The sequence below is a fragment of the Eucyclogobius newberryi genome, unplaced genomic scaffold (genome assembly GCF_026437365.1).
Source record: "Eucyclogobius newberryi isolate DKJ021-1_F unplaced genomic scaffold, fEucNew1.0.hap1 SCAF_16, whole genome shotgun sequence".
Lineage (NCBI taxonomy): Eukaryota > Metazoa > Chordata > Actinopteri > Gobiiformes > Gobiidae > Eucyclogobius > Eucyclogobius newberryi.
The window spans coordinates 28,855,652-28,873,792 of record NW_027315790.1 but is presented as its reverse complement, the minus strand read 5'-3'; the positions used below and the strand labels follow the sequence as shown (position 1 = coordinate 28,873,792).

The window sequence follows — 18,141 nt, the reverse complement described above, 5'->3', positions numbered from 1 at the left end:
TTATTTTAGCTCGGCTCCGGCCACTTTCATTTGTTTTCCCTCCGTCAAAACCCACAGAGCATTTCAGAAAACCTCCAAACCTGTTCAAATAATCACCCGTGTATTTATAATCGTCATCGTCAGTACAACTTGAGATGTTGACGACGAAGGAATATTGAGTATCCCGATAACGATAGTCAGACGATGTTGTGTCAATCCAACATAAATGTATTAAAACATGTCTTTAAATGTATAAGTTGTGGTTTAACTATCAGACAAATGTGTGAAATGTCTGTAAAATGGATCACAAACGAAGGATCCACGTATCTTCAGAACGATAATCACGATATTATTGAAATGTTTTTCTATTTTGGAAAACAACTACGCTCGAATACGTTGTAGATCTGTACCTCTATCTGTATAACTTAGCAACAGTGGGCGATACAGCGATGGGTTTCAGAATGATGAGAAATCGGGGTATAAGTCGCGCAAAACATTTATAAGTTGCACTGGAGGATGAAATCCGGTTACAAGTGTGAAAATAACAAATAATATCAGTATATAAAAGTACAGATTCTCTTTTTTTTTTTACTTTGAAGGCAGAAAAAAAAAAGATCCAAATCGTCACAATTTTTTGACTCTGAGTGACCGCCAGGGGTCAGGCTTCAACAGTCCAGGGGTCAGGCTTCAACAGTCCAGGGGTCAGGCTTCAACAGTCAAGGGGTCAGGCTTCAACAGTCCAGGGGTCAGGCTTCAACAGTCCAGGGGTCAGACTTCAACAGTCCAGGGGTCAGGCTTCAACAGTCCAGGGGTCAGGCTTCAACAGTCCAGGGGTCAGACTTCAACAGTCCAGGGGTAATGTTTCAACAGTCCATGGGTCAGGCTTCAACAGTCCAGGGGTCAGGCTTCAACAGTCCTGGGGTCAGGCTTCAACAGTCCAGGGGTCAGGCTTCAACAGTCCATGGGTCAGGCTTCAACAATCCATGGGTCAGGCTTCAACAGTCCATGGGTCAGGCTTCAACAGTCCATGGGTCAGACTTCAACAGTCCATGGGTCAGGCTTCAACAGTCCAGGGGTCAGACTTCAACAGTCCATGGGTCAGGCTTCAACAGTCCAGGGGTCAGACTTCAACAGTCCAGGGGTCAGACTTCAACAGTCCAGGGGTCAGACTTCAACAGTCCATGGGTCAGGCTTCAACAGTCCATGGGTCAGGCTTCAACAGTCCAGGGTTCAGACTTCAACAGTCCACGGGTCAGGCTTCAACAGTCCAGGGGTCAGACTTCAACAGTCCATGGGTCAGACTTCAACAGTCCATGGGTCAGGCTTCAACCGTCCAGGGGTCAGACTTCAACAGTCCATGGGTCAGGCTTCAACAGTCCATGGGTCAGGCTTCAACAGTCCAGGGTTCAGACTTCAACAGTCCACGGGTCAGGCTTCAACAGTCCAGGGTTCAGACTTCAACAGTCCATGGGTCAGGCTTCAACAGTCCATGGGTCAGGCTTCAACAGTCCAGGGGTCAGACTTCAACAGTCCATGGGTCAGGCTTCAACAGTCCAGGGTTCAGACTTCAACAGTCCAGGGTCAGGCTTCAACAGTCCAGGGGTCAGACTTCAACAGTCCATGGGTAAGACTTCAACAGTCCATGGGTCAGGCTTCAACAGTCCAGGGGTCAGGCTTCAACAGTCCATGGGTCAGGCTTCAACAGTCCAGGGGTCAGGCTTCAACAGTCAATGACGGAAAACGTCTCGATCAACCCGATCGGGATATTAAATCTCCCGATTTTAAGATATTTCAATCGACCTTTTGTACGTCGTTATCCTTTATTTTGGCGACGGCGAGCGGGGGGAACATGCGGTGGACACGGGCGCCGCCATGTTTTTTGTGATGACGCTGCAGGGCGTGTTTCCCTCCCAGAATGCAAAGCGCAGTTCAAATTTAACATGAAGCCACACCATGATGCAGAACGGCATGAGCGGTGGCAAGGCCAGTTTCATACAGAAGTATATGGAGGACCAAAAATATATATGCGCTGCGCAATGCGTTCTTCGTCCTTTGGGATGAAAAATAAGTTCACCAGCGCAATAAAATCATCACAGCGCTTTTGGAAAGTATGGTCGGTGAGTCGGCGAAATATTAGTCAAATAAAATAATTTGGCGTCATTTTGACAAAATGCTGATATTTGTGTTTCAGTCGGCTAGTTTTATCCCGGGTCGGTCGGGTTACGGCAAACAGACATATTATTTTGCTCAGCCTTATAGTCCGGAAAATACGGTAATTAGACTGGGAAAAAGTCTTGGAAAACATATCCCATGAATACTGTACATCCGATTGTTACATCATCTGGTCATTTCTTGCGTTTCAACATCCCTCAGACTTCTTCCGAGTTACGTTTCTCGGTAATAGAACCCGTAACGTCCGTCCGTCTGCGTCAAAGCCACGGCGCGATTGCCCCGCTCGCCGTTTCCTCAAAAACGCTGGGTCGGAAGCGCCGGTCCTGCCTCTAAACTGCCCCGTTAGAAAGAAGAGCAGCGCTTTCCTTCCAGCACTTCCACTTGTTTATGAGAAACTGTTACGTTAGCGCGAGAGTCGTGTGTCTGTGAATATTTTATAAGCTTTATTAGGCCCATAATGAATCCTCGTGTTTGTGTGTGTATTCAGTGTGTGTGTGTGTGTGTGTGTATTCAGTGTGTGTGTGTGTATTCAGTGTGTGTGTGTGTATTCAGTGTGTGTGTGTGTTCTGTGTGTGTGTGTGTGGCAGCCAGTGATATAATTGTAAGCCGGTATTGATTGGACTCCCCTTGTTATTGATGAGGGAGAATTTAATTCAACCAGCTCGTTTGTCAACATGACACCGCCATTTAACGATGAAGTCGCTCTCTTCCTCGCCGCGCACGGCCGGCAGACACGGCGGCCGCGCTCTGAACCCAGAAAGAAACATAAACGTGTAACCATCATTTTTCAGACGGTGAAAATCAATGAGGAAGGAGATATTCCCTCTGACTAGATTACTCCACATTTTGTCTAATACTGCGACTTCAATTGAGACAAAAAAGGATCAAGACGGTTCAAAATGAAGTGATTCTCGCCGTTTAAATGTTGAACCGACCAAACAGAAACATTTAATCCATTTGACTGAAGTATTTACTATTTAAATGTGTTGTTTCTCAGTCAGTTTAGCCTTTTAGCACTCGTCAATAGCATTTAAAATAAGCACTGTTTCTTTTAATGATGGTGAATTGTTGCTTTGGCCCTTTTTACAATTCTGTCACCAATAATCAAACAGGTCATTGACAATTTTAAAGAAACAAACGACTAAATAAAGGCCGTAGTTATTGTAAAACGGGCAAACTCTTTTTACATTTCAGTTCAATTCACCGATATATTTCCCCACAAACTCACGCTCCGGGATTTGCTCTGTATCGACACCGAAAAGCTGAAATAAAGCAATATTCATCGTAACACTCGACCTGCAATTGTACTTCCTGTTACATACATTTCATCTGACGCGTCCGACCCTTTCTCAACCTGCACCGCTCGACTTCCCGATGTCATCGTCACCGTAGAGGAAACCGAAGTACATTTCATCGACTCTTCTTCCTGTTACGTTTTCCTCTCCCCCCCCATTAGAGACCCCGGCGCGTCCCACACGGTCTCTGGTCTCCTCCGGCCCCCCGCGGCGCCGCCAGTGATCCCAACGTGTCGGACAAAGCGCCTCCGCAGGTAGCAGGGTAGGGGGGGAGGAACATATTGCTCTTGATGAGGCCCTTCGTGTGCTGTATTCCTCACCTTTTTCTCCCCCCGTCAAAAATCCCTTCCTTTTTGCTTTCCTTCCGCGCACAAAACACACTACACTCCGCCAGAAATAATTGCTTTTGTCTGAGTTTGGGATCCTCTCTCCCCTTCCGCGAGGCCCTGATCTGTGGAAAGGGGGGCTCCGGACGGACAACGCGGTCACTGCTCGAGACCCCTTCGCCGCTCCCTCCCTCCTCGTTCCCTCCCTCCTCGTTCCCTCCCTCCTCGCCCCCTCCCTCCTCGCCCTCCGCTCGCCTCTGTGATGGTCGGTAAGTTAGCGTTTCGGGAGTGTTGATGGTGATTTTTAGCGCGCGTTTTGAGGAGGGAAAAGACGCAATTTGCCAACGGAATAAATAGTTTTACGCTTAGAATAAAGAAATAAATCTTGTAGCAGATTAAATCAAAACGAGAACTATTTAGTCTGTTGGCAAATGACGGGAGAAAATGAATGTTAATCAAGATAATATTGTTAATTAAAGCGATTTGAACTTATTTAAAAGGTTGCAAATTCAGGCTTCTCTTCTCCTCTTCTCCTCGCCTCCTCTCTCCTTGCGTCCTCTTCCCTAGCCTCCTTGCTCCTTCCTTCCCTCTTCTCCACCTCTGTCCTGGTCTCTTCCATCCTTGTCTTCTCTCTCCTTCCCTCTCTTTCCTTCCTAGCCTCCTCTTTCTTATCCTCCTCTCTTCCTTTTTTGTCTCCTCCTTCCTCAACTCCTTCCTCTTTTCCGCTTCTCCACTTTTCACCTCGTCTCCTCTCTTCTTCTTTCCTCACTCCTTCCCTCCTCTCTCCTTGTCTTCTCTCCCCTCGCCTCCTCCTTCCTCAAATCCCTCCTTACCTCCTCTTCCCTCGCCTCCTCTCTCCCTCCTCTACTTTTTCCTTGTCTCCTTTCTCTTTGTTTACTTATTCCTAGCCTCCTCCCCTCCTTCCTTGCATCCTCCTTCCTTTCCTCTCCCCTCTTCTATCTCTCCTTCCTTGTGTCTTCTCTCCTCTTTCCTTGCCTCCCATTTCCTTCCTCTCAACTCCTTCCTTGTCCTATCTCTCCTTCCTCGCGTCTTCTCTCCTCCTTCCTTTACTCTCCTCTCTTTTCCTCCTCACACCCTCTCTCTCCTCTTTCCTTGCGTCCTATTTCCTTCCTCTCACCTCCTTCCTTGTCCTATCCTCCCTCCTCGTCTCTTCTCTACTCTTTCCTTGCCTCCCATTTCCTTCCTCTCACCTCCTTCCTTGTACTATCCTCCCTCCTTGTCTCTTCTCTCCTCCTTCCTTGTCTCATCTTCCCTTCTCCTCCCACTTCTCCACCTCTCCAGCTCTCTCCTTCCCTTTTCTCGTCCTTCCCTCCTCTTGTCCTCTTCCCTTGCCTCATCTCTCCTCGTCTCCTCCCTGGCCTCCACCATCCTCCCCTCTCTCTCTTCCCTCTCCTCCTCCTCTCCTCCCCTCCCTCCCTCGCTCCTCTCCCCCTCTCCTGTCTTGTGTCAGTGTAGCGGGGTGTTTTATGTGCGGGTGAGGGCCCTTTGTGCTGTGACGTGTGCTTATGCATACATGACATCAGGAGCCGCGGCGGAGGAGGAGATGGGGCTCTATGGGTCTCGGAGGATGTCGCACAAAGTGACTCGGCCCGATCCGTGTCGTTACAGACGTGCTAATGTGCGCTAATAGACTCGTTATGTTTCTTTTCATTCCACCCGCGCTCACAGCCTCCCATATATTTGAGTTATGTGGCTAATTTTCACCGTCTTTGCAGCTAAAACTTCCCTTCCTTAAGTGAGGTTTGACATGAGCGAATTTTGAAACTATTGATGAATTGTTTGCATTCGCTCAAGTTCGTATCCATTTTCCCATCTATTTTATTTTGTCATTTAACATTTCATTTCTTTCATCAAAGTCTGAACTCTGCTCCAAACCACACACACTTTCACTGACGTAGACTTCTCGATTAAAAAAGACCCCAAAACCCGATCACTGGCGCTCCAAAGACGGAATCTCGATTAAATTCCCAGTGAACCGCACCGCTCTATCGAATGTCTCCCCTTTTCCCTCGCTTGTCCTTCCCATTTGTGTATCCCACATTATTATTCCCTTTCTCCTGAACGCCTCTATCTGCTTTGCGCATCAACACTCCAGATTATCACCGGCATAGATTTTTTTAAATAGAAAAATCCATACGCTAAATATCGCAGTCAATAAAATAACGTCGACCTCGCTGCTCGTCGCTCCCTTTCTCTCCCTCTCTTTCTCTCCCTGTTCTCTCCCCCTCTCCGTGAATACACTCCCGGCCAAGACTCAGCTGTTAATAAGATATCGATCAATTATGGCCCCTGCATGGAAGGGCCCTGGGCTCCTGGCCAATGCTAATGTCCAGTCGGCACTTTAGCATCTTTTTTGCGGGTAGGTGGTCATCACAGGCTGCTGACCCCGCGCACTCGGAGGAGGCTCGAACGCTGACCCCCGGATGCGAAGCTGCTCTGACGGACAGCACTCGCTCCCCTGGACTGGACCGCGAGGTGTGATTCGAGCACAAAAATCACATGGTATTATTGCACCGGCGTCAACAAAATGGATTCCCAGAAAATGATCAATACTAAAATCTGTATCGGAAGTGAGTACGTGTTTGGTTAAATGCTGACAAATCACACGAATGGGACATAATGTGACTCTTCCTGAGATCAGTGCTGCACAATATGAGGCAAAAGTATCGATATCGCAGTATTGGCTGATGCAGTAATTCATATTGTTGCATAGTAAATATATCGCAGTAACACCAATGTTCTCCATCTGACAAAAATTTACTGTTTTTAGTGACGATGATATCCATTTTTTTTGGGTCTAAATTAGTCTTAATTTTAGGCTATTTTTAATTTTTTTTTTCCACTGTTCATTTTTTATTTTATTTTGATATCTCGTGCAGCCCTAGTCTTGAATTAAAAATCAGAACTAGTATAAGACCACGTGGTAACATCAAAGATACTGCTAAAATTACAGTATATTGTCTAAAAAATAAAGATTTTTTTTTCTAGTTCAATAGATTTTGTTGTAATTTAGTTACATTTTAGTATTTGTCACAACATTGCAGCTTTTCCTTCCATAATTTGCCTCTGTAATGTGCATAGTCATATCATTCTGCAGATTTAGCAACAGATGCCCTCCCAAATGCAATAATTGTATGTTTTAGACACTGAAGGTTCTATTATAACAATAAAAAACATAAAAATGACGCAGTAACAAATTAAAATGACATGGCATTTTGAGTGAATAATCAATAAACAGATTAATTTTGAGATTGAATTTAAGCAAAAGAAATGTCTTGTAATAATGAGAATTCATAACATTTGATCAAATGTATTTTAATGGAGGCGCTGGAAGCCTCTCCCATCTGCTGCGGTGCAAAGGGCAAAGGTCAGCACTGGACAATGGCGCCATCGCTGGGCTTGAAACCACTTTAACCAATTCACACATGTTTAGCTTGTCTGTGGAAGGGAACCAATGACACCTTTTCAAATGTTGTTTGGCCGCACGGCGAATAGAACAGCAAATGTATGAGAATATGGGAATGTTATAGAGAGGTCACAAAACACAGACTAAACCAAACTGTCCCGCTTTTGGTCGACTCACGTCCAATTAGGCCCTTGTTCCTCGCGACACTTATTTAGAAAATGTCCCACCTTTACATTGATGCCACTTGAATTATAGAACATTAAATATTTACATGGATCTAATCCTCTCAAAGAAATTAAGACGTTTTGGTTGCACTTGCTCTCTGGGTCGGCACCTATTCTAATCTCCCACTGTTCATTACGATTGATTAAAAAAAAAACTACTGAAAATTATTGATTTTATTTATTCTCTGTAAGCTGATTTATCCATGTCCAACTATATTCATCAACTTGTCCTTCTATTTCTATCATTTTAGCTTGTCACTTTAAGTAGATGACCGTAATTCTAAAAACTATTCTACAAAAAGAGCTAATTTTAAAAAGAAATAAATCAAAACAATATGTTGTAAACTTTCAATTAAATGTATAAGGTGATATTTCTGCCATTCTGTGATTAATATTACAGACATTTCACATTTGTCTTATTGTTAAACATCAAATAACACGTGTAAATCCACGTTTTAACACATTTCAATTGGACTGACATAATATCATCTGACTATCCTGATATTATGATAAATATTGAGATAATAATTTGGCTCATAATCATAAACTGCCACACTCTTATTGTGTGTTTTCATCTTCTGCACGTTTGCTGTGAAAAGGAGAAATATTGTATTAATTAAACCTTCTTGTTCAACCCTTTTCATCCATCACGTCCCGGTGACATTCCCACACACTCGGACACAACGCGCGCATTGATCTGACACGCGGGGCCTTCTCCGTTCCCTTCCCCGCGAACGGCGCCGCGTGCAGCCGCCCGCCCGTGACCTTGCGTGGGTAAATCTATACGAGAGGCGCGGCGCGGACGGATCCACCTGCTGAAATATACATCAAAGTCCGACCTGCTTTTTTGAATCCTGTGCGTGTGTGTGAGAGCGCGCGCGCGCCTCGGCGGAGGGCGCGCGCGGGAGGGGCCGATCGATCCGCCCGGAGCCGCGATGATCTGATTATTGGCTTCATTATAATGGAGTAATCAGGGGGATCAATGAGCGGGGATGAGCCGCGACTTGTACCGGATTAGGGCGCGGGGATACGGGGTGAAGGAGGGGGGGGATCAGGGGGCACGCGCGCACGGAAATGTAAACAATTAAAGCCGAAAAGACCGCGTGATGAAGACGTGGTAGGTCCAGGCGCGCAGTAATCGAGCTGCGACGTGATGATGCATTGATGCACAGAAGTAAAACTGATCTGACAAGATAAAGAATGAAAGTGGAAACACGATGAGCTTTAAAATCCATGCGATTTTGCAAGAAAGTGAAAATTACGCGCGGTTGGAAAAGGCGCAAAAAACGTGATTATTGGAGCAAAGTGAAATATTTAGAGCTTGTTTCACGCTTGTTCTTAATTGCCCTCGATTTGAGCCCAGTTTAATTCTGATTCAGACTTGGTCCCGGTTCAACCCTGGCCTCCATGTTCCAATCAGCACCGGGTTTAGTCCTAGTTTAGTCACAATGTGGCGCCTGTGCGGGTGTGACACAGTGACACAGTGGCGACAATTGGACAACACAAACGACACCTGCAAATAGTCTTATACAACAGCACTTTTGGATGACAATACGGTACAAACGCGACGTTTGTGGAGCGCAAAGTGGGAGAAAACACAGAAAAGTTGTCACGTTTAATTAGAAACGGGACGGCTCATTGTTGCTCCTGGAAACGGATACTACTGTGTGTGTGTGTGTGTGTGTGTGTGTGTGTTAGAGTGTGTGCGTGTGTGCGCGTGTGTGTGTGTGTGCGTGTGTGTGTGCGTGTGTGTTAGTGTGTGTGCGTGCGTGCGTGCGTGCGTGTGTGTGTGTGTGTGCTAGAGTGTATGTGCGTGCCTTGCTTTGCCTGTGCACGTGCGTAGTGGGGAATAGAAAAAGAGGGGAGATGGATAGAGAGAGAAAGAGAGAGAGAGGGAGAAAGAGAGAGAGAGGGAGAAAGGGTGAAACGCTCGGAGCCGAAAGGGGGGTAAAAAAAGGAGCAGGGGGGTCTGTCCGCGGAAAAAAGGGGGTTGGATCTCTCTTCCGTCTGGCGTCGCCTTCCGCGGAGCGCGCAAACCCGAGCCAAAGCACCGGCAGAGAGGACCGAGGGGCACGGACAGAGATTAAACCCACGCACGGCGAAGAAGGGAGGGGAAAACAGAAAAAAAAGAGGCGAATGGCGCGAGCTTGCTGCTGCTGGAGAGAGGTAGAAGAAGAAGGAGAAGAAGAAGCGTGATAAAAAAAAAATAAAAAAAAAAGAAGAGGAGGCGAGTCGTTTCTGGCCCCCGCGTTCCCGTTCTTGTGTGGAGCAAACACGGACTGCTATGGATTTTCTCATTCATTTCTCCATCGATTTGGCTTTAATTAGTGACCCGCGGTGAAGGAAGACGGGACCGGGACGAGCAGCAGCGCGAGGGGAGGCGAGGGAGGAGCCTAAAGTCCAGCCGCGCGGTGCCTGCGCAAAGCCCCGCGGAGTTTGCCTATTTGATTATTTATCCCGTACGCAAATTTCTCCCGTTAATATCGCGCTTTGTGCTCATCATCCTCAAAGAAAAATAATAACAAAGACAAAAAAAAGAAAAGAAACAACAACAACAACACCAGCGCGTCTATGCTACGAAACCAAATCTATTACCAAAAAATAACAACCGCTAAAGAGGATTTGTGAGACTTTCCGTTTTTCCCGTTTTCTTCTTCTTCTTCTTTTCCCGCACTCTCGTCAGGTGAAGCACGCGCGTCTATGTGGACACGTTTTGTTTTTTTCTTGCGCCAAAGATAAACCAAAGCCGCGGAGGAAGAAGGAGAAAGGGAGGCGCGCCTTTACGCACAGCCGTCTGGACGCACGTCGGATGGAGTCAGTTTGTCCAAGGATGCACCTCTAGAGCCATCCAAAAGCCTCTTCTTCTTCAAGTCCAGGGACGTACGATCCATCCAAAGAAACCAAAAAAAAAGAAGAGAATAATACGACACACACGCATCACACACAGTCTCACGCGCGCGCGCTCTCTCCAAAGGATGAGAGGTTAAAGCTCCAGAGAACCAGCCCAAAGTGTCACGATACCTCCCGTCACCAACGCAACCGCAGACAGGCCAAAGAACGACGTGGGAAAAAAAAGAAGAAGAAAAAAAGGACGACGGGATAAGACTTAAGTGCAAAGTAGAAATAAGCACCGACGGGCCCCCGGTCGACAGAGGACCATGTTTGTCCCCCTGCCGGTCCCCTTCGTCTTTCAGAGAACTGCGTCCGACTTCAGCGCGTGGAGACTCAAGTCATCGCTGGCTCCGCGGTCCAGCCCCGGTAAGAGTCTTTGCACAAAAATGTGTCAATAAAACAGTCATAATAGTTTAATAATTAACAAGACACTGCACAGCATCTGCACGCACGTTACAAAACTGACACGATTTAACAGATTAAAGCACGTTTTCTTTACGTTTTCTAATCGTCACGCACACGTTTTGCGTTCAAATCGTGTGTAAAGTTAAGTTTACAATCAAATGCAACGCAGTTTTATTATTTTCACACACGTTTCAGTCACAATGTGTCACGTGTACACATCATTTGCACAATTTGCATGCTCCAGCGTCGTTACAGTTGAGCAAAAGTGCCCGACAAAACACGTCCCGCGTCATTTAAATGCTCATAACTCCTCATAGTTTCAAATGCATCCTTGTTAATTTAGTCTGCAGTATGAGGCTGTGTGTTTAATGCAGCATCATTTCACCTTCACTTACCTGGACTCATTGTAATCCCTCCGCCATCAAACTGTAGCTCCATTTAATTAGTGGAAAGTCTGAGTGTGTCCGCTGTGTCTTTCTTAGTTTTAGCTCTTCTTCCACCTCAAAAAACAAAAAAAACCTCCAGAGCTCCTCGTCTTCTTTTTTCTGCCGTTGCTTCTCAGGTTCGGGGCAATATTCATGGTCCTCTATTGATCAGGAATTATTGATCCGGGGACGAGGAACTCAATGGGAGGTGGGGAAGTTCCAGGGCAACTTTTGGTCCACGACATTGTCAAACTAGAGCCACGAACACATTTTAATGACGATTTTATAATTACAACGATGGTATAGTTGCTGAATGCGATCCACAATTCAACAATCAGTTCATAATTGGTTATTTAAGCCTGTAAAATACACGCGTGAACGCGTTTTATCGACAATAGCATCAGCTAAACTTGTTGTTTTGCCAAATGTATGACTAAATTGTCAAACATATGAATTATAATACATGTCATTACTTATTTGTGCCAATAACTCTGTGTAAGAAAGAGCACGTGTTTATGTTTATGTTTATGCCGGGAATTTTTCAACTTTATTCTGCAAGTCTAATTTGGTCAAATGACAAAATTGCCATATCGCATTGTGCTGTTTTCACATTTTGATCCTCGCGGTGAGTCGGTCACCATGACAGAAGGAGACTCAATTAGGGGAAGACTGCGACGTGTCCTCTTCAATATGTATTAATATGATAATATGATGCAGCTCTGCCTCACTGAGTCCCTGGTGGATTCCCTTAAGCAGCATGTATCAGGGCTAATAAAAGCCTCGGGATATTTCATTTAAATAATTCTGGACATTCATTCAACTCGTGCGGAGAATTTGAATTATTTCTCCCTGTTGTTGGTTAAAAGGGATTTGTTTTGGTAAAAGTAAAATGGAAGATGTGTTTGGAAGGTGTGTTTTTGATGCTTTTACAGACGGTGTTACAGTTTTTCAGCTTTTGCTTTTGAGAAATGTGACACTCCCTGTTTTGTCTCCAAAGCTTTCGCGTGTTTAGTTTGAGCAAAATGTGTTGAAGATTTGTGGCGTTATGTTTGAAAAATGAACGCTTTTCCAAAGAAATTAAGCGATGCATCAAATGTCTGTCCATTTCCTTTGCAGATCTTAACGTTTATAATCTTTATTTCAAGTTTAGATTAGGTTTTATTGACATTACTAATCATTTTAATCGGCTACTTGTGTAGAAAATTTGCAATAATGATACGTGAACTTGACAAGAAAAGCAGTTGAAATTCTTGTTTTTTCATCTGCTTTTTGGAAAATTCAGCCTTATTTTTTCAACTCATACATTGAAATCAGTTTACACGTGAAAATAATTATAAAATAGATTTTAAATAACATTACAACGGTCAGTATCCCACTTTTATGTCTCGGATTTGTCTGTAATTTAACCGTAACTCAATCAGCTCTTGTGACTTTTTTACACATTTTAAACTTGAAGCGTGGACTCTCATTTTGCTGTGTGTCTTTCCCGCTCCTTCCTCTCTCCACCTCCGCGGCTGGAAATGCCCCGGCGACAGATGTGGGGGGGGGGGGAAAGAAAAAGAAAGAACGAAAACGGTTGGGATTTTTTTAATGAGCGTGTGGCAGTGACAGGCGACGTATGACCAAATGCAGCCGCTGTATTTGAAGTATGTGGCGGTGGGGTGCAGGGTGGGTGGGGGTGTGCTGTGGGTGCAGAGGGGTCAGTGTCTGCTGGTCCTTAAAGAAATTAAACTAAAGGAGAGGAAGAACAGAGGCGGTTGTTGTGAATGAGCCGCTGATGCGCGAATGAATTAAACATGAGGAAAGTGGTCAAACATCAAGTGATTAATAAAACAGCCAAAGAGGGCGACGTCGAGCGGATGAAAGAGCCAGAGAAATGAATGGACGGACGGACGATGGGGGGAGGAGGACGGTAATGAACGAGCATGTTAATATAACGACTTGAACGGCATAATCGTCGGCGTGTGGATGTGGGAGAGTGTAATGGAGAGGAGACGTTTGTGAATGAGCGATGGCGGCTAAACGCTCGCATTTAAATATTAATGTCCAGTTGTAACAGTTCTGTCGGTTCAGTTCTGTCGGTTCACTTCTGTGCGACGTATAGAAGCTAAAACCTGTTTCTTGCGTAAACTGGTTTGTCTGGAAATAGTTTAGCGACCCCTCCGAATACTTACCGAGTACTTTTCGGCATACCTGACGTGACAAGCATTGTGTGGCCTGGAAATACTTTTACTGCATTCGGCTTGAGTACTGTTGGTTCATGAGGAATGTGTTGAGCGTGAAGAAGAAAGGTCTTTGTGAATACACTATTGAGATCCATTAGATGTGTATAAAAAAACAACCTTAATATTGTGTATACTGTCTTTGTGTGTTTTAAAGGGACATTTCTGCTTAATTTGACTCTCCATTCGCCTCAACCGAGACGTTATCATCTGAATAACGGGATAATCCAAAGAAATATCAAGAAATGAACTTAATATCGTCCTTATTGAACTGATCAGCCACATAAACGTGAACCAGAAGTTGTTTATAACACTCTAAATAATGTGTAATGTACAAGAAACGGCCCCATTCACCTGAGAGTTGAACATAAACGGTGTATTGCGTGTTATGAACTCTATTAACTATCTATTCCTTTGCCTAGAAAAGAACCAATGGCAACATCCTACAAAGCTGGACTTGACACGCTCACAAATGTATGCACCCTGTATTACTATTACAGAGGGAAATGTCAAAAAGCCACAAATTTACCGCCGAGTTTTGCCTGGTTTGCGGCGCTTTATCGAGCTGTAGCTCTTATTTTCTTTATGTGTTGGCGCGTAAGGGGAGCCTTAACAGGGTCAAAGCGTCTGCGCGGGCATCGTTTTTATTATGTACATGTTGCAGGCAAAGCGCGCCGAGAAATAAACAGTCTGCCAGAGCAAAGGTCGAAGCACTCGTGGCCGCGCTTTGCCTCGTCTCCCTTTGGTCTTTCTGTCCGAAGCCTCCGGAGAGCGGCGGCAAAGATGCGGCGTGTGTCCGCGAAGCGCTGGCTCCACTCACGTCCAATTCGGCGAAATGCAAACCGGGTTTTTCTCAGTACTGGTCCCGGGCTCCCAGCGGACAGGAGGGGGTTGTTGAATTGGATTTGCCTGCCGTGGTGCGACCGAGGCCCCCTAAGCCACTTTAGCCCAGTCTGTTTCTCGCGGCGCCCGGTGTATTTGTGAGCCGCTGATTTGTGTGTGTGTGTGGATGGAATATATAGTGTACTTTGGCTGTGAACGAAAGGGCATTCAGTTGTCGCGTGGCCTGTAACTCGTGATATCAAAACCCCAAAGAAGCTGTTCCAAGTGCTGCGTTTGAATGAACTAAACACAACTAAACCTGTACGTTATTAGGCGTAAACTGACCTGATCAACGCCAAACTAGATTGAGTCACTGTCTGAAGCTGGTCAAGACTATTTTGAATATAATGTACTTGAACAATTTCTAAAAATCCTGCTCAAAAAAGCCATTCCAGACCGATCTACTTTGTTTCAATTGCACATTTGACAAAGCCTGTGTTGCACCTTGAAAAAACTATAAAAACTTCCAACAAAAACAGACAAAAGACAAGAAATGCATAAATGTATTTAATTCTGTCATAACAATATGTTAATTTGACAGGAAAAAACGTTTGTGGTTCCTGTAAATAATCCTCTTGACAAATACAGATGTAAATGCACGTCCACATTACACATTCATTGATCAAAACTGGGACTAAACCAGGACTAAAGCTTAAAACGGATTGGATCAGGACTAAGCGAAGGACTAGAACAGGACCAAACCAAGTCCACATCGGGACTAAAACGGGTGTGAACGAACCCTTCACGAAAAGCATTGGAATCTCGCTAATAAAATCGTACAAATATAGAGCGAATCGTATAAAAGCTGTTCATCTGTCAGTGCTGTGAGCTGAGCCGGGGTGTCGGGTGTGGATGGGCTGACGTCTGGGTTCAGGGGTCCGGGGGGGGGGGTCCTAAACAGCAGACGTTAGCAGACACTGGCTCTGCTCCGGATCTCCACCCCGGCTTATGTGGAGAGCACTGGCCTCAGCTCAAAACCCCGTCCAGAGGATTTATCACGAGAAATTACACCACAAAATGTTAGATTTCATACTTCCTCAAAAGATCCGTGAAGAAAGCGCGCTCGGGTAAAGTGACGATAAAGTACGCGGTGAATTGTGTTGCGTTTAACATGTACTGGCTTTTAAAACGACACATATTGAGCGTTATTTGTCGTGTTTTGGCCTTAAAACACGATCTTTAGTCACTTACATGAACGTCCAGTCTACTGAAAGCACTCAGTCAGGCGTTCCCTCATCAGAATTGGTGTTAGCACTCCGTCTACAGGCAGCAGGTGGAATTACCGTCAGGAAAATACACAAAAGCGGTCCATGTCCCGACACGCTAATGTGATGAGCGCGATTCGATGACGGAAATGCTCAGAACAATGTCCGGCGATGATTTATACATTTAAAAACGGCGCAGGAGTTCTCAGCGCTCTGTTTTTGACTTGACAACACTGGGAAATTTGATATTGTTTTACGTTATGAGGCGTAGAGAAGACGACTTTGCGAACAGGATGAATGAGACGAGCGTGAATGAAGCTTCCTGGTGTGTTTTTTGACGAGGGAACGATGTTATATTGTGTTTTAAAAACTCGAAAAAGTCAATTTTGCATAATATGTCCGTCATTTTATTAGGGCTTTGGGCGGGTACCAAGGTGGCGGTCCTCTTTGTTCGCATATGTGACCAAAAATCAGAGGTTTAGACCAAATTTGAAGAAAGAAATGTTCAAAAACGTGCCTGGAATCGTGTCCGTGGAAGTTCAAGTGTCGCAGAATGGACTGTAAACCAAACCGCAGAGGTGTTAAAAAACGAAAAATCAGCTTTTGACAAACTCGACTGCTATTTTATGTTACTCTTGCTCTTTCTTAAGCCCTTTCCCCAATATCTGCCGGATCCCCGCTTAATACAGGACATTTACGATGCTCCGCGCTCATTGTGATATTCCATTAGCACCGGCAGCTGCAGGAGTCGGGACCACTCGGACACCACCTTTGCCCTCCGTCCCCGCTCCGTCCCACAACAAAAGCGGGCCTAAACGCTCTTTTATTTCACGCACGGAGCAGTAAAAGGCTCCGGGGTCCGGCTTGTCCCATATAATTCTGAGCGCTGTCGTCTCCGCACAGCGCGCACGTGTCTGGATTTATGTGGCGGCGATGAAAAGACTCTTATCCCAGCTCATAATTATTCACCTCCACCGCGGCTTTATGGTCCGCGCGGCTCGACAACATTTATTTACTATTACTAACTTTGCACTCCTCTGACTCGTGATGGGAGCGCGTCTCAACATGCGGTGCGCTGGGATACATGGCGGGGAATAATCGCTCGGCGCATTATTCTTCTGTCGAATTGAATTTGGAGCCGTCAGTCCCGCGTCGGCCTCACCCCAAGTTTAGTTTTTGAATTGGTGCGAGCGTGGAAGTGGTCTGAGGTTGTTTAGTCCTGGTTTAGTTCTGGTTTAGTCCTGGTTCAGACCTTGTCCTGGTTCTGGCATGGTTCAGACCTGGTTTAGTCCTGGTTCAGACCTGGTTCAGACCTGGTTTAGTCCTGGTTCAGACCTGGTTTAGTCCTGGTTCAGACCTGGTTCAGACCTGGTTTAGTCCTGGTTCAGACCTGGTTTAGTCCTGGTTCAGACCTGGTTCAGACCTGGTTTAGTCCTGGTTCAGACATGGTTCAGACTTGCTTGCTTGATTTTAGTGCTGAGTTAGAACCTGTTGCCTCTGATTGGCTCATGATTGGTTAGATTGTCCTGTTTTAATACCCAGCTTGTTACAGTCAAGTCTTGGTTTAGACCTGGTTTAGACCTGGTTTGGACCTGGTTTAGCCCTGGTTTAGCCATGGATTAGACCTGGTTTAGACCTGGTTTAGACCTGCTCCAGTTCGGATATATTTAGTGACTCTAAGCACGTTTAATTGCTGATTTAGTCCTGGTTACTCCTGGTGTTTATTCTAGGACTGATCATAAGCAAACCATTTAGTAAGTGAATAATTGTGATATGAACTATACACTCTTAAACACACCATGTTCTGAGAGAAGAGGGAAGGAATTGCATCAAAAACATGCACATTTAGTGTTTTTGTTGAGAAAAGGGTCAATTATGTCGGTTAATATACTAATTGCAGCCTAGTCCTAGTTTTGCAATAGTATTTACTGTCAAACATGACCCGGACCTGGTGTAAACCTGGTGTAGGTCTTGTTTAGTCCCTCATCACTTTGGTCCTATACCATAATCCAAATATTTACAGCCGCGCTCGTCGGTGTGAAACATTCGAGAATCGCTGCTTTGTGGTAATTATTAAAGATTCACGAAGCAAAACAAAACAAAAATCTCCCGTTTGCTAAATGTTTGATTAGCGCGCGCATTGTTGTTGTGTGTGTTTTGTTTTTTTCTTGTTTTTAGCTCCGTGGGTGGATGAAACTTTTGAAAAAGCGTGAAAAAGCCTTTCTGGCACACACACACTTGAAAGCGCTCCATGATGCTGGATAACTACGGCCCGCGCTCCCGGGGTCTCCACCTCACCGAGCCCAGGAGGTGGGCCTTCTGTTTGGGCCACACCAGACTGGGCCCTGGCCTCAGACCCCGGAGCCGCCTTTAATTGGCTTTTTTATTGTTTGTGGAGGATGGAATCTCTCTTGTATCTGTGGGGAAAAGTTGATAGGTTAGGCAGGATATTAGAAATGCAACTTTTTTTAATTCCAAAAGGCATTATGGGCTTAGTTGGTCTAGTAACTGAGCGTTGTGCGGTCTATTTTATTGACAGTGGTAAGAAAATCACAATTGAAGTACATTGATATATTTAAGTACATATATATGCATTAGTCGTGTTGTTGTTGGCCTTGACGACATGACCTTGAGTACTGTATGTGTGTATCTGGTGAAAAACACACATTACTTACTATAGGTGAGGT

General features: G+C 45.2%; 1 protein-coding gene across 1 annotated transcript in view; it reads left to right on the top strand.

Moving 5' to 3' along the window:
• Nucleotides 1-10,514: 10,514 nt before the first annotated feature.
• Nucleotides 10,515-18,141, top strand: part of pou2f2a (POU class 2 homeobox 2a) — a 117,079-nt gene continuing 109,452 nt past the window's right edge. The window contains exon 1 of the mRNA XM_072448202.1: nucleotides 10,515-10,681. Coding sequence (XP_072304303.1) covers nucleotides 10,582-10,681 — 100 coding nt within the window. The 5' untranslated portion in view covers nucleotides 10,515-10,581. The remainder of the gene's footprint in view (nucleotides 10,682-18,141) is intronic.